Below are 24694 nucleotides of genomic sequence, written 5' to 3'. Positions count from 1 at the left end.
AACTGCTGGGCGGAAGGCTGTGGGGACCATGGTCTCGAACATCTAGCTCAATTGGCATAACACAGTTTATAAAGAAAACGTTCTACATTCTAACTTGGTGAGTAGAGTCTGGGGTCTTAAAAGTCTGTAAGCTGCCATCTAAGATACTCCACTGGTCTCACCCGTTCAGGAGCAAGGGAGAATGAAGAAAACAGGAAACAAGGGAAAGATTAGTCCAAAGGACTACGGACCACAACTACCATGGCCTCCACCAGACTGAGTCCAGTAAAACTAGATGGTGCCCAGCTACCATCACTGACTGCTATGACCGGAATCACAACAGAGGGTCCTGGATAGAGCTGGAGAAAACTGTAGAACAAAATTCTAACTCACAAAAAAATATCAGACTTACTGTCCTGACAGAGACTGAAGAAACCCCCGAGAGTAGGGCCCCTGGACATTCTTTTAGCTCAGTAACAAAATCACTCCCAAGATTCACCATTTGGCCAAAGATTAGACAGCCCCATAAAACAAAACTAGACTAATGGGGCCCAACAGTCCAGGGACAAGGACTAGAAGGCCAGAGGGGACAAGAAAGCTGGTAATAGGGAACTCAAGGTTGAGAAGGGACAGTGTTGACAAGTCGTGGGGTTGTTAACCACTGTCATAAAACAGTACGTGTAGCGTTTAATGAGAAACTATTTGTTCTGTAAACCTTCATCTAAAGTACAATAAAAATAAATAAATCTATTGCCCTGAACTTTACAACAATCAAATGTGAACCCCAAAAATAAAATAACATATATGTTGTATACCCATACATGTACGAAAAGAAGGGTAGATGTAAGGTTTCCAAGTCTCTTGGAGAAATATTTATTATTAAAAAAAATTCAGGAGGCAGGGCCAAGATGGTGGAGCAGTCAGACACCTCCTGTGGTCCCTCTTACAACAAAGACCCAAAAAAATAAGTGAATGATTATATATGACAATCTAGGAGCTCTGAACATCAAATGTAAAGTTGAGGATTCAGACTGAGTGGCAGGGGGAGAGATGGTTTGGAAGCAATAAGGAGTTTCCAGACCTGACCCGGCAAGAGCTGGCAGCACCCTTCAGGCTGGATTGGCTGGCATACACGGTGAGGCAAGCAGTAGCACTCAGGAGGCGTTTTCCACATAGGGAGAGACCAAGCAGCAGAGAGGCTACTCTGGCCTCCAGAACCAGTGAAAAGCAACATTCAATCAGCAAAAGATAAGTACATGCATCTGACCTACTGCGTGGATCTAAAAATAGCCCCTTTGGGAAAAACCTCTCTCACGTTTACCTGCCCACTCCCCGCTTTGCACCGGGGCCTGGGTTGGCTTCAGTGACTGTCTAGTCCCCTGGGCCAGAAGTAAGACACATCACATGCCCTGTACCATTCTCCCGGCCTTGGAGAGCAAACAAATTAACAAACAGGAAAAAATTATCTGCCAGCTCCCCTAAGCCAAGAACTCAGGGTAGGCACAGCTCATTTGCCTAGGCACAGGCATAAGGGGTCCACAGACTTTGAATGACTTTTACCGCTGCACAGACCTGTGTGGGCCCCTTTCAACAACATAGGCTGTCATTAGCACAATACAACAAGGTATACACCTGAAGCCTAACTTCAACCGTATCAGCTATACAGTGAAGTGGCAGGTTCGTGACATTTGACCCCACTCTGCCCATTAAGAAAGGTCCTCACCTAGCCACATCAGGGGCCTGAGGACTGGTGGCTCTACCCATGCCACCTAGCCATCCACAACAGGGGTCCAAGAATAAGTGGTGCCTCCCAGTCCTTACAACCAGTTTTTACAATCAACAGCGTTGGGTGCCCATAGTGTGGCTGCAAAACCCACCCACCGACACACTCTAGGGAACAGGGACATGCTTTCCTCACACTCAGGGGCAGCCATCGGCCCCCTGCCTTGATCAGCGCATAGCCCCATACTGCAGCCAGATACCTGTGCCTACACCAATCACCCATGCCCGTCTAGGACTGTAGTGAGAGCCTGCACCACACACTTGGTAACAGACTACCTGGACACCTGAGCTGAATCCATATGAGAAAAAGTAAACAGACTCCTGGATCACATACCTAGTAAACAGATCTAACCACCTGGTGACAAGACGTTAGACCTTTGAAGGTGTCAATAATCAAATTAGCTCACACAAGCAGCCTATTTGGGTGTATCAAAACAAAACAAAACAAGAATCTAGGACAAAGTAACCAAACATAAAATAATTAAATATAATAATTTATTGATGGCTCGGAGACAACAGTCAATATCAAATCACATAAAGAGGAAGACCATGATGGCTTCAGCAAGCTCCCAAAACAAAGAATCAAGAAATTTTCCGGAGGAAGAGAACTTCTTGGAATTACCGGAGGTAGAATACACAAGATTAATACACAGAACTCTTCAAGAGATCGGGAAGAAGATCAGGCAAAACACAGAACATGTAGAACACACAGACAATGCAATAGAGGAACTTATGAAGATTATTAAAAAAAAAAAAAAACCCACTGCCATTGAGTCAATCCTGACTCATAGCAATCCTATAGGACAGAGTAGAACTTCCCCATAAGGTTTCCAAGGAACGCCTGGAGGATTCAAACAAACAGCATAATGACAAATTTAACAGGCTGCAAGAATCCAAAGACTGACAGCAATCAGAAATCCAGAAGATTAATAATAAAATTTCAGTGAGAACTCAATAGAAAGTAACAGGAGCAGAATCGAGGCAATGGAAGTCAGAATTACTGAAATTGAAGATAAAACACTTGACACCAATTATTTGAGGAAAAATCAAATAAAGGAATTTTAAAAAATGAAGAAACCCTAAGAATTATGTCGGAGTCTATCAAGAGGAATAACCGACAAGTGATTAGAGTACCAGAATGGGTAGCGTAACAGAAAATACAGAGAATTGTTGAAGATTTGTTGGCAGAAAACTTCCCTGATATTGCAAAAGATGAGAAGATATCTATCCAAGATGTTTTATCAAACCCCATATAAGGTAGATCCCAAAAGAAAGTCACCAAGACATATTATAATCACACCGGCCAAAACCAAAGATAGAGAATTTTAAGAGCAGCTAGGGATAAATGAAAAGTCATCTACAAAGCAGAGTCAAGAACACTAAGCTCAGACTACTCGGCAAGAAACATGCAGACAAGAAGGCAACGGGATGACATATATAAAGCCTTGAAGGAAAAAATCTGCCAGCCAAGAATTATACATCCGGCAAAACTGTCTCCCAAATATGATGGTGAAATAAGGACATTTTCAGATAAACAGAAGTTTAGGGAATTTGCAAAAACCAAACGAAAATTACAAGAAAAACTAAAGGGAGTCCTCTGGTTAGAAAAGCAGTAACATCAGATAACAAGCCAAGACTGGAACACAGGACAGCGAAACCAGATATCAATCCAGATAGGGAAGTCACAAATATAAATCAAGGGTAAAACACTGAAAATAGGGAAACAGAGACAACAATATGCAAAAGATGACAACATTAAAACAAAAAAGAGAGACTAAAAAATGTAGTCATAGATCTTTCATACAGAGAGGAAGTCAAAGCGATATAAAGAAATAAAAGACTGGTATAATCTTAGACAAATGGGGTAAATATTAAGGTAACCACAAAGAAAACTAACAATCCTACACATCAAAATAAAAAACGAGAAAAATATAAAGACTCAGGAAATATAAAATCAACAACAATGAAAAGAAAATACATAAAGAAAAATGACTAAGCACAGAAAATTAAGTAGAACAAAGAAACTGTCAACAACACACAGAAAAGACATCAAAATGACAGCATTAAACTCCTATCTATCAATAATTATGCTGAATGTAAATGGACTAAATGCACCAGGAAAGAGATAGACAATAGCATAATGGATTAAAAAAACACAGTCTATCTATATGCTACCTACAAAAGACACATCTTGGACTCAAAGACACAAACAAGCTAAAAGTCACGGAATGGAAAAAAATCTATCAAGCAAAGAACAATCAAAAAAGAGCAGGAGTGGCAATATTAACCTCTGACAAAATAGACTTTAAATTAAAATCCACCACAAAGGATAATGAAGGACACTATATAATGATTAACGGGTCATTACACCCGGAGGACATAACTACAATTAATATTTACACACCTAACAGCAGGGCTCCAAAATACATAAACTCTAACAGCATTGAAAATAGACCTCCACAATAACAGTAGGACATTTCAATACACCACTTTCAGTCAAGGACAGAACATCCAGAAAGAAACTCAATAAAGACACGGAAGATCTAAATGCCACAATCAACAAACGTGATCTCATAGATATATACAGAACACTCCACCCAACAGCAGCCAAGAATTCTTTCTTTTCCAATGCACGTGGAACATTCTCCTGACTAGAACACATATTAGGCCATAAAGCAAGCCTTAACAGTATCCAAATCATCAAAATATTACAAAGCATCTTTTCTGACCAGAAAGCCATAAAAGTAGAAATCAATAACAGAAAAAGCAAGGAAAAAAAATCAAACACATGGAAACTGAACAACACCTTGCTCAAAAACTAATGGGTTATAGAAGAGATTAAGGAATGAATAAAGAAACTCACAGAATCAAATGAAAATGAGAATACATCCAACCAGAACCTTTGGGATACAGCAAAAGCAGTGCTCAGAGGTAAATTTATAGCAAAAAATGCACACATCCAAAAAGAAGAAACGGCCAAAATCAAAACATTAACCCTACAACTCGCATAGAAAGAGAGCAGCAAAAGAAGGCCTTGGGAACCAGGAGAAAGGAAATAATAAGAAATTAGAGAATTAAATGAAATAAAGAATAGAAAAACAATTGAAAGAGTTACAAGACCAAAAGCTGGTTCTTTGAAAAGATCAACAAAATTGATAAACCACTGGCCTAACTGACAAAAGAAAAACAGGAGAGGAAACAAATAACCTGAATAAGAAATGAGATGGGCAATATCATAACAGACACAACTGAAATTAAAAGAATCATAACAGAATACTATGAAAAATAGTACTCTTTAACAAATTTGAAAACCTAGAGGAAATGGACGAATTTCTAGAAACACACTACCTACCCAACATAAGCACAGAGGTAGAACAACTAAATAAACCCATAACAAAAGAAGAGATTAAAAAAGTAATCTAAAAACTCCCAAAAGAAAAAAGCCCTGGCCCTGACAGTTTCACTGGAGAATTCTACCAAACATTCAAAGAAGAGTTAACACCACTACTACTAAAGGTATTTCAGAGCATAGAAAAGGATGGAATACTCCCAAACTCATTCTATGAAGCCAGGATAACCCTGATACCAAAACCAGGTAAAGACACCACAAAAAAGAAAATTACAGACCAATATCCCTCATGAACATAGACGCAAAAATCCTCAACAAAATTCTAGCCAATAGAATTCAGCAACATATCAAAAAAATAATTCACCACTGATAAAGTTGGATTTATACCAGGTATGCAGGGATGGTTCAACATTAGAAAAACAATCAATGTAATCCATCACATAAATAAAACAAAAGATAAGAACCACATGATCTTATCAGTTGATGCAGAAAAGGTATTTGACTAAGTCCAACACAAATTCATGATAAAAACTTTCAGCAAAACAAGAATAGAGGGAAATTCCTCAATATAATTAAGGGCATTTATACAAAGCCAACAGCCAACATCATCCTAAATGGAGACAGACTGAAAGCATTCCCCGTGAGAACAGGAACCAGACAAGGATGCCCTTTATCACCACTCTTATTCAACACTGTGCTGGAGGTCCTAGCCAGAGCACTTAGGCTACAAAGGGAAATAAAGGGCATCCAAATTGCTAAGGAAGAAGTCAAAATATCTCTATTTGCAGATGATATGATCTTATACACAGAAAACCCCACATACACAAGAAAACTAGTGGAACTAATAGAAGATTTCAGCAAAGTATCAGGATACAAGATAAACATACAAAAATCCTTTGTGTTCCTCTACACCAACAAAGAGAACTTCCAAGAGGAAATCACCAAATCAATACCATTTACAGTAGCCTCCAATAAGATAAAATAATTAGGAATAAATCTAACCAGAGACATAAAAGACCTATACAAAGAAAACTACAAGACACTACTGCAAGAAACCAAAAGAGACCTACATAAGTGGAAAAACATACCTTGCTCATGGATAGGAAAACTCAACATTGTGAAAATGTCTATTGTAACCAAAGCGATCTACACATACAATGCAATCCCGATCCAAACTGCAATGGCATTTTTTATGGAGAGGAGAAACAAATCACCAACTTCATATGGAAAGGGAAGAGGCCCCAGATAAGTAAAGCATTACTGAAGAAGAAGAACCAAGTGGGAGGCCTCACGCTACCTGATTTTAGAACCTATTATACCACCACGATAGTCAAAACAGCCTGATATTGGTACAACAAAAGATACACAGACCAATGGAAAATAATTGAGAATCCAGACGTAAATTCATCCACCTATGAGCAGTTGATAGTTGACAAAGGCCCAAAGTCAGTTAAATGGGAAAAAGACACTCTCTTTAACAAATGGTGCTGGCAGAACTGGATATCCATCTGCAAAAAAAAAAAAAAAATGAAACAAGACCTATACCTCACACCATGCACAAAAACTAACTCAAAATGGATCAAAGACTTAAATATAAAATCTAAAACGATAAAGATCATGGAATAAAAAATAGGTACAATGCTAATAGCCCTAATACATTGCATAAACAGAATATAAAACATTTCTAACAATGCACAAACACCAGAAGAGAAACTAGATAACTGGGAGCTCCTAAAAATCAAACTCTTAAATGCTCATCAAAAGACTTCACCAAAAGAGTAAAAAGACAAGCTAGAGACTGGGACAAAATTTTTCGCTAGGACAAATCCAATCAGCATCTAATCTCTAAAATCTACAACATGCTGCAAAATCTCAACAACAAAAAGACAAATAACCCAATTAAGAAATGGACAAAGGATATGAACAGGCACTTCACCAAAAAGGCATTCAGGCGGCTAAGAGATACATAAAAAAATGCCCACCATCATTAGTCATTAGAGAACTACAAATCAAAACTACAATGAGATACCACCTCACCCCGACAAGGCTAGCATTAATCCAAAAAACACAAAATAATAAATGTTGGAGAGGCTGTGGAGAAACTGGAACACTTATACACTACTGGTGGGAATGTAAAATGGTATAACCACTTTGGAAATCGATTTGGCGCTTCCTTAAAAAGCTAGAAATACAAGTACTAAACAATCTGGCCCCCCTCTCCTTAGAATATATCCTAGAGAAATAAGAGCCACCACATGTATAGATACATACACACCCATGTTCATTGCAGGACTGTTCACAATAGCAAAAAGATGGAAACAACCTAAGTGCCCATCAACGGATGAATGGATAAACATATTATGGTATATTCACACAATAGAGTAATGATAAAGAACAATGATGAATCTGTGAAACATCTCACAACATGGATGAATTTGGAAGGCATTATGCTGAGTGAAATTAGTCGCAAAAGGACAAATATTGTATGAGACCACCATTATAAGAACTCAAGAAAACGTTTTAACACGGAAAAAAACATTCTTTGATGGTGACAAGGGTGGGGAGGGAGGGCGAAGGTTATGAACTAACTAGATAGTAGATAAGAATTATCTTAGGTGAAGGGAAGGACAACACATAATGCAGGGGAAGTCAGCACAACTGGACTAAATCAAAAGCTAAAAAGTTTCCTGAATACAATCAAACACTTCGAGGGACAGAGTAGCAGGGGTGAGGGTCTGGGGACCATGGTTTCAGGGGACATCTAGGTCAATTGGTATAACAAAGTTTATTATGAAAATATGCAGCATCCCGTTTTGGTGAGTGGCGTCTGGGGTCTTAAAAGCTAGCAAGCGGCCATTTAAGATGCATCAATTGGTCCCAACCCACCTGGAGCAAAGGAGAATGAAAAACACCAAAGGCACAAGGAAAGTATTAGCCCAAGAGACAGAAAGGGCCACATAAACCAGAGACTCCATCAGCCTGAGACGAGGAGAACTAGATGGTGACCGGCTACCATCAATGACTGCCCTGACAAGGAACACAATGGAGAGTCCCTGATGGAGCAGGAGAAAAGTGGGGTGCAGAACTCAAATTCTAGTAAAAAGACCAGACTTAACAGTCTGACTGAGAGTGGAGGGACCCTGGAAGACATGGCTCCCAGACTCTCTGTTAGTCCAGAACTGAAATCATTCCTGAAGCCAACTCTTCAGACCAAGACTAGACTGGACTATAAGAAATAAAATGATACTCGTGAAGAGTGTGCTTCTTAGCTCAAGTAGATAATGAGACTAAATGGGCAGCTCCTGTCTGCAGGTGAGATGAGAAGGCAAAAAAGGGACAGGAGCTGGTTCAATGGACACAGGAAATCTAGGGTGGAAAGGAGAAGTGGGCTGTCACATTACAGGGAGAGCAACTAGGGTCACATAACAATGTGCGTATAAATTTTTGTATGAGAAACTAACTTGAACTGTAAGATTTCACTTAAAGCACAATAAATAATTTTAAAAAATGAGGGTGAAATTAAAACATTCCCATACAAACAGAAGCTGAGAGAATTCACATATACAAGGCCAACTCAACAAAAAATACTAATGTGAGTTCTGTAGATGGAAGGGAAAAGACACTAGAAAGTAATTCAAAGAGATACATAAATAGAAGATCCCTAATAAAAGGAAATGCTTGGATAATCATAAGAGTTAGTAATAAGGTAGTCATACCTGAGAATTCTAAATGCTTTGTCTTTCTTGTTTTTTAATAATAAACATATAAAACCAAAAACCAAACCAAAGCCATTGCCGTCAAGTCGATTCCAACTCATAGTGACCCACAGAGCAGAGTAGAACTGTCCCATAGGGTTTCCAAGGAGTGACTGGTGGATTTGAACTGCTGACCTTTTGGTTAGCAGCCTGAGCTATTAACCTCTGCACCACCAGGGCTCCAAATATATAAAAAGCAAGGATAAAATTATGTTATAGGGCACATGAAATATAAAGATGTAATTAGTGATAACAACAACCAGTGGTGGGGGACAGGATGGTATAGACACAGAATTTCTTGTATGTTACTGAAGTTAAGTTGGTACCAACTTACCCCAGAATATTATAAATACAAGGTGTTAAATGTAATATTCATGGTAGAAACTAAGAAAATATATAAAAAACACAAACAAAAGGAAAGGAGAAGGGAATCAAAAAGGCTTCCTACAATAAACCAACAAAACACAAAAGCAAACACTAGTAAAAGACAAAGAAGGCTTAAGACACACAAAAAACAACAAAACGGCAGAAGTAAGTCACTTCTTATCCATAATTACAGTGAATGTTAATGGACTAAATGTTCCAATCAAAAGGCAGAGAGTGGCAGAATGGATAAAAAAACATGATCCAACTATATGCTGTTTACAAGACACACATGAAACTCAAGCACACAAAAAGGTTGAAAGTGAAAGAATGGAAAAAACTGCTCCACACAAATACCAACCAAGAGAGCTAGGGTGGCAATCTTAACATCAGACAAAGTAGACTTTAAGGCAAAATCAGCTACAATAGATAAAAATGGACTTTATATATTGATAAAAGGGTCAATTCATCAAGAAGATTTAACAATCATAAATATATATGTACCCAACATTGGGGCACCTAAATATATAAAGCAAACACCGAGAGAACTGAAGGGAAAAATAGACAGCACTAGAATAACAGTTGGAGACATCAGTACACCACTTACAATATTGTACAGAACATCTAGAAAGAAGATTAACAAAGAAACAGAGGACTTGAATGACAATATAAACCAACTAGACTTAAGAGACATATATAGAACACTTCACCCCACAACAGCACAATATACATTCTATTCCAGTGTACATGGATCATTCTCCAGGATAGAGCACATCATAGGTCACAAAGTAAGGCTTAATAAATTCAAAAAGACTGAAATCATACGAAGTATCTTCTCTGACCACAATAGAACTGGAAATCAGTAACAGAAAAAAACCGGGAAAATACACAAACATATGGAAATTAAACAACACACTATTAAATTACCAATGTGTCAAGGAAGAAATCAAAAGAAAAATCACAAGTTTCCTAGAATCAAATGAAAATCAAAGGACAACATACCAAAACTTATGGGATGTAGCAAAGGCAGTACTCAGAAAGAAACTTATAACAATAAATGTCTACAAGAAGAAAGAAGAACAACCTCAAATTAACAGCCTAACTTGACAACTCCAGGAACTAGAAAGATAAGAGCAAACTAAGCCTAAACCTACCAGAAGTAAGGAAATAACAAAGATAAGAGCAGGAATAAATAAAATTGAAAACATAAAAAGAATAGAGAGAATCAATAAAACCGGAAGTTGGTTCTTTCAAAACATCAATAAAACTGACAAACCTTTACTTAGACTGACAAAGAAAAGATACAAATAAACAAAATAAAATATGAAAGAGAAGCCATTACAATCTTCCCAATAGAAATAAAGAGAATTATAACAGAATATTATGAACAACTATATGGCAACAAAGTAGATAACCTAGATGAAATGGGACAAATTCTTAGAAGCACATAAACTACCAAACTGACTCAAGAGGAAATAGAAAGTCTCAACAGACACATAACAAGGAAAGAGACTGAATCAATGATCAAAAACCTCCCAACAAAAAAAACAAGTCCTGGACCAGATGGCTTCAATGAGGAATTCTAATAAACATTTAGAGAAGAATTAATACCAATACTGTTTAAACTCTTCTAAAAGATAGAGAAGGAAGAATACATCCTAATTCATTCTATGAAGCAAACAAAACCCTGGTATCAAAACCAGAAAAAGACACCACAAGAAAAGAAAAATACAGGCCAATATCTCTTACGAATATAGATGCAAAAATCCTCAACAAAATACTAGTGAACAGAATCCAACAGCATATTAAGAGTCATACACCATGATCAAGTGTGATTTATTCCAGGAATACAAGATGCTCCAACATTAGAAAAATCAATGTAATACACCACATCAATAGAACAAAGGAAAAGAAACACATTATCATCTCTATGGATGCAGAAAAAGCATTTGATAAAATCCAACACCGTTTCTTGATAAAAACCCTAAAGAACACTGGAATAGAAGGGAAATTCCTCAGTATGATTCAGGGTATATATGAAAAGCCAACAGTCAACATTATACTTAATGGAGAAAGACTTAGAGCTTTCTTCTTGAAATTGGGAACAAGACAACGGTGCCCACTCTCATCATTTCTATTCAATATTGTATTAGAAGTCCTAGCCAGATTGATAAAACAAGAAAAAGAAATAAAAGGTATCCAAATTGAAAAAGAAAAGAAGTAAAATTATCTCTATTCAGGGGAGATATGATCCTGTATACAGAAAACCCCAAAGAGCCCACAAGAAAACTTCTAAAGCTAACAGAGGAATTTAGCAAAGTTGCAGGGTACAAGGTCAACAAACAAAAATCAGCTGAGTTTCCATAAACCAGCAATGAGAAATCTGAAAGAGAAATTAGGGAAACAATTCCATTTACAATAGTACCTAAGAGAATAAAATACCTGGGAATAAAAATCGTCAAGTCCTCTTCACTTGAAAGACTTACTGATGAAGATCAAAGACCACAGACTTCAGTATAGATTATATCTCAACATAAAGAAAATGAAAATTCTCACAGCTGGACCAATAAGCAACATCATAATTAACAGAGAAAATATTAAAGTTATAAAGTATTTCATTTTACTTGGATCCACAATCAATGCCCATGAAAGCAGCAGTCAAGAAATCAAATGATGCATTGCATTGGGCAAGTCTGCCGCAAAAGTATTAAAAAGCAAAGATGTCACGTAAGGACTAAGGTGCGCCTGACCCAAGCCAGGGTGTTTTCAATTGCCTCATATGCATGTGAAAGCTGGACAGTGAATAAGGAAGACCAAAGAAGAACTGATGCCTTTGAATTATGGTGTTGGCGAAGAATACTGAGTATACCATAGACTGGCAGAAGAACGAACAAATCTGTCTTGGAAGAAGTACAGCCAGAATGCTCATTAGAAGCAAGGGTGGTGAGACTACATCTCACATACTTTGGACATGTTATCAGGAGGGACCAGTCCCTGGAGAAGGACATCATGCTTGGTAAAGTAGAGGGTCAGCAAAAAAGAGGGAGACACTCAATGAGATGGATTGACACAGTGGCTGCAACAAAGGGCTCAAGTATAACAAAGATTTTGAGGATGGCACATGACTGGGCAGTGTTTCGTTCTTTTGTACACAGGGTTGCTATGAGTCAGAACCAACTTGATAGCACCTAACAACAACAGGAATAAATCTAACCAGGGACATGAAGGCCTTATACAATGAAAACTATAAACACTGCTGAAAGAGATTAAAGAAATAAATGGAAAGATCTTCCATGTTCATGGATTAGAAGACTTAATATTGTCAAGATGTCAATACTACCCAAAGCGATCTATAGATTCAGTGTAATCCCAATCTAAATCCCAATAGCTTTCTCTACAGAGATAGAAAAAACAATCCTCAACTTTATATGGTACGGCAAGAGGCCACGAATAGCTAAAACAATGTTGAAAAAGAAGAACAAAGCAGGAGGACTTACAGTTCCAGTTTTAAAACATACTATACAGATATAGTAATCAAAACAGCTTGGTACTGGTGTTAACAACAGACACATAGACCAATGGAATAGAATTGAGAGTCCAGAAATAAACCCAAACATCTATGGTCAACTGATTTTTTACAAGGATGCTAAGTCCATTCAATGTGGAAAGAAGAGTCTCTTCGATAAATAGTTCTGGGAAAACTGCACTTTCACATGCAGAAAAATGAAACAGGATCCATGCCTCACACCATACACAAAAACAAATTCAAAATGGAATAAGGACCTAAATGTGCAAACTAAAACCATAAATTTCTTAGAAGAAAAAGCAGGAGCAACACTGTCAGGCCTAGCCTTTTATTTTTTTCTAAATTTTCTTTTATTATTGTTTTTGAGAATATACAAAGCAAAACAAACACCAATTCAATAGTTTCTACATGTACAATTCAGTGACAATGATTACATTCTTTGAGTTGTGCAACCATTCTCACCCTCCTTTTCTTAGTTGTTCCTCCCTCGTTAACATAAACTCACGCCCCCTAAGGTTCCTATCTAATCTTTTGAGTTGCTGTTGTCATTTGATCCCATACAGATAGTTCTTAAAAGAACATAATGCTCAAGAAGATCTTTTTACTACCTAGCTTTTAACAATGGATTACCTAATATAATAACGAAAGCACAAACAGCAAAAGACAAAACAAATAAATGGGACCTCAGAAAAATTAAAAACTTTTGTTCATCAAAAGAGTTTATCAAAAAAGTGAAAAGACAAGTTATCAACTCAGACAATGTCTTTGGAAACCATATACCCGACAAGAACCTAATAACCAAAATACATATAAAACTTCAACAACTAACAACAAAAAGACAAATAACACAATCATAAAATGGGCAAAGAACTTGAATAGACATTTCACCAAAGAAGACATTCAAATGGGCACCAAACACATGAAAAGATGCTGAATATCATTAGCCATCAGAGAGATGCACATCAAAACCACAATGAGATAACACTTCATTCCCACTAGGATGGCTAAGATTTAAAAAAAATAGAAAATAACAAATGTTGGTGAGAATGTGGGGAAATTTGAACCCTTACCCATTGCTAATGAGAATGCAAAATGGTACAGTAGTTATGGAAAACAATGTAGTGGCTCCTCAAAAAACTAAAAATAGAACTGCCATGTGACCCAGCAATCCCACTCCTAGGTATATACCCAAAAAGACTTGAAAACAGAGACTCAAACAGATACTTGACACCAACATTCACTGCAGCAATATTCGCAATAGTCAAAAGGTGGAAACAACCTAAATGCCCATCAATGGATGAATGGATTAACAAAATGCGGTCCATATATCCAATGGAATACTCAGCGGTAGGAGAAATGAAGTCTTGATACATGCTACAACATGAATGGAGCTGGAAGACTTTATGCTGAGTGAAAATATCAATCACAAAAGGACAAACATTATATGACCTCAAAAAGACAAGAAAAGACAAATGTATAGAGAACAAAGTTTATTAGTGGTTACCAAGGGCAGGAGGGAGGGGGTAAGGGGGGGTAAACAATGATGGAAATATCACGTTGAATGAGGGCAGGGTTGCACAGCCGATTATTGTAATTGCTGTCAATAAGTTGTACCCCTGTAAAAAGTTGAACTGGCAAAAGTTGTGTTATAGATACACTTACAACTACAACAAAAAAAAAAGAAAGAGTAGCTGCTGAATCTGATTATGTACAACCAAAAACCTCATGGAATCTGGTTTCTTGGTTTGAAGGTTTAGGGTCATGGTTTCATGGGCCCAGTTAACTGGCCAAATAACATGTTTAGTGCCTCTGTTCTACCTCTCCTAGTTCCATGTGTAGTGCCTGGGGTCTTAAAAGTTTGCAAGTGGTCATCCAAGGCACAACAATTGGTCTCTATTCACCTGGAATAACAGAGAACAAAGGAGGATCAGGAACAGGAGGAGGATATGGAATGTGCCTCCATGAACAACTAACTGCCTCCTTTGCCACGAGACCAGAACAACTGGATGGTGCCTGGCTACCGTTACTGAACGTTTTAATCAAAGATTCCATAAAAGAATCCTGATCAAAAAGGGGAAAATACAAAAGAGAATTTCATATTCTCATGGTCGCCAGACTTCCTGGAGCCATGAAGGTTAGAAGAACTCCAGAAACTACTGCCCTGAGATTATCTTTAACCCTTAAAACAAAAATGTCCCCTGAAATCTTAAACCAAACAATACTTTAGGCTTAACTAATTAAAAATGTCTGCCTTAAGCATTATGCTCCTTTAAGAACTATCTATATGGGATCAAATTGACAACAGCAACTCAGAAGATTAGATAGGAACCTTAGGGGGCAGTGAATTTATGTTAATGTGGGCAGAAGAACTCAGAAAAGGATGGTAAGAATGGTTACACAACAAGAATGTAATCAATGTCACCAAATGGTACATACAGAAATGGCTGAATTGGTGTATGCTTTGCTGTTTATATTCTCAACAACAAAAACAAAATAAACAATTATATTTAAAAAATCACACATGTGAAAAATTAAATTATTATATATTTGGTTTCTTCCCAAAGAAAAGACATCACTGTTTCACAGAATATAATATCCAATATCAAAGCTTGCAGGCTATACAGACTAGAAGAAAATATTTGGAAATCATATCTGATAAGGCTTATATCCAGAATATATAAAGAACTCCTACAAATCAACAACAAAATGACAAACAATCCAATTAAAAAATGGGCAAAGCACTTGAATAGACATTTCTCCAAAGAAGATATACAAATGGCTAGTAAGCATATGAAAAGATACTCAACATCATTAGTCATTAGGAAAATTCAAATCAAAACCACAGTGAGATACCACTTCATTCCCACTAGAATGGCTATTAAAAAAAAAAAAGAAAATAACAAGTGTTGGTGAGGGTATGGAGAAATTGGAATCCTTGTCCACTGCTAGTAGGAATGTAAAAAGATGTAGCCACTATGGAAAACAGTTTGGTAGTTCCTCAAAAAATTCAACATAAAAATACCACAACTGCCGTCGAGTCAATTCCAACTCACAGCAACCCTATAGAACAGAGTAAAATTGTCCCATAGGGTTTACAAGGCTGTAATGCTTACAGAAGCAGACTGTCACATCTTTCTCCCACAGAGCAGCTGGTGGGTTCGAACTGCCAACCTTTCAGTTAGCAGCAGAGCGCTTAACCACTGCACCACCGGGACTCCTAAAACTACCATAAAAAACCCAAACCTGTTGCCACTGAGTCAAATCTGACTCACAGGACCCAGCAATTCTACTCCTAGGTATATACCCAAAAGAATTAAAAGTAGGGACTCAACAGTTACCTGTGCACCATGTTTGCTGCAGCATTATTCACAACAGCCATAGCCAAAAGGTGGACACAACCCAAGTGTGCATCAATGGATGAATGGATAAAAAAAAAATGTGGTATATACATAATTAAATATTATTCAGTCATAAAAAGGAATGAAATTCTAAGACATACTACAGCACAGATGAACCCTGAAAACATGCTGAGGGAAATAAGTCAGACACAAAAGGACAAATATGGTATGATTCCACTTATATAAAATATCTAGAATAGGCAAATTCATAGAGAAAGAAAGTAGATTAGAGGTTACCAGGGGCTAGGGAGAGGGAAGAAGGGGCAAGTATTTCTTAATGGGTACAGAGTTTTTGTTAGGAGTGATGAAAAAGTTTTATAAATAGATAGTGATGGTTGCACAACACTGTGAATATAATTAATGCCACTGAGTAATACACTTAAAAAAGGTTAAAATGGCAAATTTTATGTTATATATATTTTACCACAATTAAATTTTTTGTTAAAAAGAAAAGAACACAAACTGGTACGTTATATATTTCACACATTTTTGGTGAAGATTCAAGAATTTCAACCATTTTTCTAACTTAAAAAGGTTACATACGTTACATATATATACATATATAGCATATACATATATGTGTACTTAAATTGTACTTTTGTACAGTGACATTCAGGAAGTATTAAATGCTACCATGGATAAACTTACGAATCAACATGCAGAACCCTCTGGCCACTTCTTGAACATGCAGCTGCAATGATGGATTCAGGCAAACCTATAAAAACACACACCTATATCATTTAGAATGTCGAAACATATTTATTATACAAAATGCTCAATTCATGCCATTACTGTGTAGAATAGTTTAACCAAAAAGGCTCATCCTTGTATTCAAAATAAAAAAGTTTATATTATTATACTGTTAGATGTTCTTAAACATATAGCAATCAACACTGAAAACTGCTTTATGAGGAACAGATATTAAAAAAAGAAAAGCACTTAAATTCTTTGTATCTGCAAATTGCCATAAATGAGCAGCTGTCAAAATATTGTTCATATAGTAGTTATTTAGGAACCATGTCCGTGTACTAGCTCATATGATCCTCCCAATTTCAGTGAGATATAAGTATCAGTATGCATATTTTAAGGAGCCCTGGTGGCCCAAACAGTTTAGCACTAGGCTGCTAACCAAAAGGTTGGTGGTTCGAACCCACCCAGCGGCTCTGCAGGAAAAAGACCTGGCGATCTATATCTAAAAATTACAGCCAAGAAAACCCTATGGGGCTATTCTATTCTGCCACATGGGGTCACTATGAGTCGAAAACGACTAGACAACACTCAACAATGCATATTTTAGAAATGAAAAAGAAACTGGGGTCCAAATACACTAACTTGTTGCCCAATTATTTTAAAAAAAAAAAAGTCCTAGCACTGGAAAGTTGAAACCAGATCTAACTCCAAAGCAACAATGTCTCTGAGGGGAAATAGTACACATTTTTTTAGTTAAGGCAATATGTTAGTTTAAAAAGAAATTGGGCCATTTATAAAATGTATTATTTTGCCTTTTGGTTAATAAAACATTTTGAAAACATTACTTTTTCAAATCAAAGTAATTTATACCCAGAAAGTTGGTTACCATAAAGGGAAATGTACATATACTACTACCAGTACCAACAGAAATAAAAAATTACCAAAGACAATGCTTTTATAATTTATAAAAGTCCAGTTGTTGTGCTATACTTGATAGCAAATTCCTTATGCTATGTGTTCAAGACTTACATAACATTTCATCATAAACTCGAGTATTTTAATAAAAAAAACCATTGCCATCAAGTCAATTCTGACTCATAGCGATCCTATAGGGCTATTACCGTAAATCTTTTGTATCAGTCAGACGAGTAAGACGTTTTGAAAGTTTAGTGCAATTCAATAGTGTTACTACTGATTCTTTTACTACTATGAAATATCCCGATCCTCTTGAATTTTTACCTAACAGAAAAGAAACAGCTCTATTCTTCTGGCAAGATTTAAACTACATACTAAGAATCAAGGATTTCAAGAAAAGGGAAAGCTATCATCTTTCTCTTTTTTTTAAGTATGCATATGGAAGCAACCGACACAGTCAATCTCTAGTTAAAAACCACATTAAACACAAGCTCATCCGTCTTCACTGAGGATCCAGAGTTTTCCAGTGGTAAAAACTTTGTGGGTATATAATGATTGGTTCAAAAAAAAAAAAGGTGCTGACCAATTGTACTGAATATAACCATTAAAAATCAATTATTGAAGATAAGCTATCATAAAATTTCAACCATAAATTTAGATGTAATTTGGAGGGGGCATGAGAATTTTTGGAGTAGAGAGAAATAAAAAGAAAGTTTAAAAAGTTAAAGATAATTAGTTCTTCAAATAGTTAAAACTGTATTATTCTAATGTCTTTTATCTTAGACTATCGTGGTTAAGTGCTTGGCCGCTAACCAAAAGGTCAGTAGTTCGAATCTACCAGCAGTTCCCTGGAAACCCTATGGGGCAGTTCTACTCTGTCCTATAGGGTCGCTATGAGTCGGAATAGACTTTATGGCAACGGCTTTTTTTTTTTTAAAGTAACAACTTTTCTTATTAATGAAATACAGTCACTATGGTACTTTAAAAGCTGACAAGCAGCTTACATAAAAAGAACAAGAGCAAAGAAATACTCAAAGCAAAATTAGCACGTTAAAAATCAATGTGCTTATGCGTATTAATGACAGCATTAATAATAATGCCACCAAACATCAGTTCAAAATATATTTTCACATGTATCATCTTATTTATTCCTCACAATAATCATGGAAGGCAGGTAGTATTATCCATGTGAGGAAACAGATTATCATAAAGTTTAAATAACTTGCCAAAGATCAAGTAACTTGGCATCTCCAATTTTAATTACCACGGAAATCCAGTATCTCCAACGTGGACCCAAGTTTGAGAATGAAGATTTGAGGGCAGTAGAGATGTGGCAGTCGGCTTCCATAGAGATTTATAACCTTGGAAACCCTGTGGGGTCGCCATGAGTGGAAATCAACTCGATGACAGTGGGTTTAAGAGCAACATGAAATGTGCATGGTCTCAATCAGACAGATCTAAGCCTGGATGTTAGTTTTGCTGCTTAACTAGCCCTGAGATCGCAGACAAGTCACTTGACTTCTCGGAGCCTTTGTTTATTCATCCATCAATGGGAATGTCATCATCTACTTCATAAGGATTACTGTGAGGATTAAACAAAACAACTATATAAAATGCTTCTTGGTTCTTTGCCCAACACTATCTACTCTTTTTATTCTTCAGAAAGATATTTCAAAAGCACTACATTTTCCTGTAAATACTAGAACCAAAATATATCGATCTTTACAAGATCCCAACTCCAACAGGGAACAATAATTAATAAAATTACCCTTCTATATGACCCAGACTGGCTGTTACTTTGGGTAGGCAAATAATGCATGTGGTTATTTCTATGGCTGTGATCAACACTGTTGGAAGTTAAGTCTCTACTGATAAAGCAAAGCCAAGAAAGGATTTCAATACTGAACATGATTTGAGTTCAAATACATAAAACGAAAATAACTATCATTTGTTTTCTCTTAATATTTCCATCCAGACATCCCCACGAGTTTGTGAAATTGATAGGCTGTTCCTATGTTAAATAGCAAGGGATTATTATCTTCATGCTTAGAATGATTATAATAGACTAGTAATACAGCTAGTGAGATTTCACATTTGCTCCCAACCATTCAACAATGAGTTGGTAGGTCCTTTAACACAGGATTCTCTATAAATGTTTGCTGAAGGAACAAAAAGGAAAAAGAGAAAATGGAGGAAAAGGGAGAGGGAGGGAGGTAGAGAGTAGACTGTGCTAGGTGATCCTTGGGTGGCACAAACAGTTTGTGCTCATCTACCAACCTAAAGGTTGGAGGTTCAAACCCACCCAGTGGCACCATGGAAAAAAGGCTGGCAATCTGCTTCCGTTAAGATTACAGCCAAGAAAACCCTATGGAGCAGTTCTACTCCTACACACATGGGGTTGCCATGAGTCTGAAATGACTAGCTGGCAAAGGGGTTGGTTTTGTTTGCTTCTTCATTTATTTATTTTTGGTGCCAGGTGGCAGGGAAAAAGATTAAGGCAATTCCGAGCCTGAAAGAGTTCAGAGTCTAAAGATCAAGATCTAAAGAGATTTAAATAATAAATATATTTAAAACTGTTAAAAAAAAAACAATGGAAAGAAACACTCCCTCTGTAGAGGAGAATCATAAAAGGCTCCAATAAGGAGGGGACATTATCTGGGTCTTTTAGGATCTTTAATAACCCAATAGAAGAGTATAGAAGGAGGAAAAAAAATGTGGGAAAAAGCAAAAGATGAAGGAAAGGAGAACCTAAATGCAATGCTTAAAAAAAGAGTAACTGGAACCAAACTGTGGAGTCTGAACTTAAACCTGCAGGCAACAGTGAGTCTAAAAAAAAATTTTTTTTAAAAAAAAAACAAGCTCAGATCAGTGTTTCAGAAAAACAATTCTAGTCACAGCATAGGGGATGAACTTATATAAAACTGGAGTTTTAAGATTTTGTTAATTCTTGTTTAAGACAAGTTAACATACCTAAAGTTTTTGGTCATTAATGGTAATTTAGCAAAATAAGTAAAATGTTTATTTTGTTTAAATTATTTATATGCTCAATTTTAACATCACTTAAACACTTGATGAATTTCAAAATTTAAAACTTCTACAAAACTGGTACCAGAAAAAAGTGAATTACTCCTGAGTCATTACTCAAATTCACTCAACATCCTTATGAGACATTTATATGAAGCATATATAGGTTTACAATGAATTATATAGTCTCTCCCACAAGGAAAAGCCAGACGTGAGTTAGAAACAGATTCCTAGATCAGGATTAAATCACACAGTCTTACACTGGGAACATTTTTTAAAATGTGTGGTCACAAATATACAAGTGCAACGTTTTCACCTGTAAAACGGGGATGATAATACATCCCATAGGAGTGTAGTGAGGAACAGGTAACAAACTATATAAAACACCTTACAGTGTCTCCTACCTAGCATGTCACCAACATTCAATAAATGTTGATTCTCTTTCCTTCTCCTCCTATCCCTTCATTAAGATTAGTTATTTGGGAGGAAAAAAATGACTACTTGTTTACTATTTACCCAAGTTATCCTCAAAGATCTAACAATTTAAAGTAGTTTTTTTTTAAGTCCAATATTCTTTTCTATATGTACATTATAAAAGTTCATCAAACATTTAATATCATTTAAACATTCCATATTATTAAATATAATTATTAAATTCATTAGGAAGGCTGTACCAAAGAACTTACTCTGACAGTGGATTATAGAAAAATGTATAATGCTGATACAAGATCAACAACTTTTACTGGCAAGTCATTTTTATTAAACACAGGTAAATATTAGGTATTAAAATTAGTATTTCGGAATAGTTCATAATAGGTGAAACTGCAGTTTGTTACATCATGTCTTTCTCATTTGAGGTTTTGTTATAGTTTTCAGCTAGAAAAATTATATTAGAAGCTTGTGGAATGTTACATTATCATATACCAAATATGCAAAGTCTCAGTTTTCTGCAATTTTCCAAAACCTGTCTAGATAAAAAAGAGATGTTTCATTAATAAATGAAGGCGTTAGGCTAAAATTAGGACTAAAAATGTATGAAATTAATATTTTTAGGAATCTTATCTAAAAATATAGGAATGAAACTATCATTCATTCATTTTTCAAAATCCTTTTTAAAACCAAATTCTCAATGTTCAACCTCATCACTTGCAACTATAATATTTAGGTTAGTTTTCCATCATATATTCTTAAAACTGTATTATTACCTGGAATTGATTTCTCCTAACACTATACTTACATAAGATAAACATAAAGTACTACACAACTCCCAGCATATCGAACAATAAACAATAGATTCCCCTGACAGGACTTTGATGACCTGGCAAAGTCTGAGTACTTTCAGCCCAAATCATATGAAATCATAAATCATTCTTTATTTTATAGAACATTTCAAAATGGATTCCTGCTTTCTACCTTGAAAGTCATTTCATGTGTTATTTATAACTAGTGAAGACCAGAATGGAAAGAAAATTACATAGAACTAGAAAATTTACTGGGACTGCTTTTATAAAGAATAACTTATTATTTAGGAAAAATAAATAGAGTAACTGGCAAGGAAAAACTTGTGATTACAACAAGCTTTTAGAGAGTCACATCCTTTATTCTACTACTTAAACAACCCTAAGTATAGACCTTTGGCACTTCTGTAAACAAGCATGAACAACACCAGGTACAGAACTGACTAGACTTAAGAATGCAAAGGTAATATTGTACATATAATTCATGGTGCAGCCACTAAAATTAAATGACACCACAATATTAGGCAGAAATTGAACTGCAACTCAAATTCAAGTAGTTTTGTTGATTCCTATCTTAAATTTTAAATTGACAATTTGTATCTTCAACTTATTTTTAAGTGGTTACTTTAAAAAGGGTGGGGGGAAACTGCCAGTAAAGTAGCCAAAAGAACTACCAAGCCTTACAGATAAAAATATTGTTTTTAATTCACTTTGGCTCCCACAAAATACAGAACATATTAGTAACTATAGCAATTTAAAATCTATGGATTTTTCCTCATGGGAGAAAATATTGTGAGTATCTATGTAATTTGTGGAACGTTCAAAAAATATATACTGTCCATTAAAAGGTTAACTCACAAAATTACTGTTTTTTCTTTTTTTAATTCAATATAGTGTGAGCTTTTAGAAGTGGTTAATAACAACGGAAACCTTGGTGGCATAGTGGTTAAGAGCTATGGCTGCTGACCAAAAAGTTTGCAGTTCAAATCCACCAGCAGCTCCCTGGAAACCCTATGGGGCAGTTCTACTCTGTCCTATAGGGTCGTTATGAGTCAGAATCGACTCGACAGCAACGGGTTTCAGTTTTTTTTTAGTAACAAGAACATTGCTTCAGTATTCAGAATACTGAACTAAGAGTCAGGAGCTGTGGCTTCTTGTTATTAGGTTTCTTGCTAATAGCTGTGACCCAGGGAAAGTCACTTAACCTCTCCAGAATTCAGCTTCCTTATAGATAAAATGAAGGGCTTGAACTAAGTGACCCACAGGGTTTATTTCAAATTCTGAAAGGTGAATGTTAATGCTAAATCAACAACTAGGCCTCTATTCTTGGGAAAATGACAACTTAAAAATAAGAAGATGGCAGCAACAGCAGAGTTTCTGAATCCCCCTCAATGCCCTCATAAAAACAGATAGTACAATCAGGACCCTAAAACCACACACCCAGGGACAACATCTACAATAAAGTTAGGTGACAAGGTATTACCATGAACCCCATAATATAAGCCGGTATAAACCACCAACAGCCATAAGACTGGTATCAAAAACATACAAGAGGAAATGAAGGGAAGACAAGGTGAAGTGGCAGTCCTGAAAGCCAGAGAACCCCAAAATGGCTATCAGGCATTCATTGGAAAGCTTGGCAGGGCATTCTGAGAACATGAACACTAGCAGAAACTGGGAGGGAACTTTGCAGGCTCCAACTTGTAGATAAGTGCAAAGAGACCCCTAAAAGTACTAGAGTGGTTAGGAGCATGGGCCCTAAGAATTCAGAAAACAAAGTGTCCCTTTAGGCAAATCCCTGCATTGGGGAGTAACTGTTAGGAACCTAACCCAAACTGAACAGAACAGGGAAAACAGAGCCAAAGCAAAGAGGTCTGAAATTTTCCGTAACAAAAAGTTTAAAACATTAAATAAAAAGTAAAATATAATACCAAATTTCAAAGAGCAAATGAAGATTGGACCTACCAAATAAAAGAATCCTTTGAAAAACAGAAAATTAGCATTCTGTTTTTTACCTAAATCAAGAAAAGTAGATCAACTCAAATTCTCTTAATGAATGTTTTATTAAGTAAAATAAATATTTGCTGAAGACCTATTCCATGCCAGGAAATGAAATAAGTAGTCTCCACTACAATTAATTTTTATATAACTTTCTTAACACTAATATTTCTGTTTTATCAATTTAAATGATCAAAATCTTTTCACAGTAAAGGATACCTCAGCCCAGCTATCTTCAAACATAACACAATAACAGTATTTAGCTTGTGATGAGGAAAATACAGCTTCTTTGTTCAGAGTATATTTTACTTATGTGCCACAGAAAAAACATGAGGTTCAGTATATTATTAATACTTATAATACTAGGACACAATAATAGATGATAAAAGAGGCTGAATGCTCATTCCAAGAATCTTATAAAAGTTACACAAAAAGTAACTTTTTCCCCAAATATAAAATGATCCCCCTTTCATAAAATCCTATCATTAAATCCATTTTTAAAAAGTAGAGAAAAAAACATGAACCTTATAAACTAAATTTCAAAGGACCTAGTAATATGTTTTTTTTAACTATATAACATTCCTTAAAGTACTAACACTACAAATTAAGCTTTAAAATTAGTCTCATTATGTATTTAAGAGAAAATTGGCTAAATATCATTGAGAAAACAGTGAGGA

At 36.0% G+C, this 24694-nt stretch overlaps 1 protein-coding gene across 2 annotated transcripts in view; it reads right to left on the bottom strand.

The window, feature by feature from the left end:
- CHM (CHM Rab escort protein) overlaps positions 1-24694 on the bottom strand; it is a 256180-nt gene that overhangs the window by 220885 nt on the left and 10601 nt on the right. For both annotated transcript variants that reach the window (XM_004378872.2, XM_023733595.1), the window contains exon 2: positions 16801-16867. In XM_004378872.2, the coding sequence (XP_004378929.1) occupies positions 16801-16867 (67 nt within the window). The remainder of the gene's footprint in view (positions 1-16800; positions 16868-24694) is intronic.

Source organism: Trichechus manatus, unplaced genomic scaffold (assembly GCF_000243295.1).
Source record: "Trichechus manatus latirostris isolate Lorelei unplaced genomic scaffold, TriManLat1.0 scaffold00060, whole genome shotgun sequence".
Classification (NCBI taxonomy): domain Eukaryota; kingdom Metazoa; phylum Chordata; class Mammalia; order Sirenia; family Trichechidae; genus Trichechus; species Trichechus manatus.
This window is presented reverse-complemented; position numbering and strand designations above follow the sequence as displayed.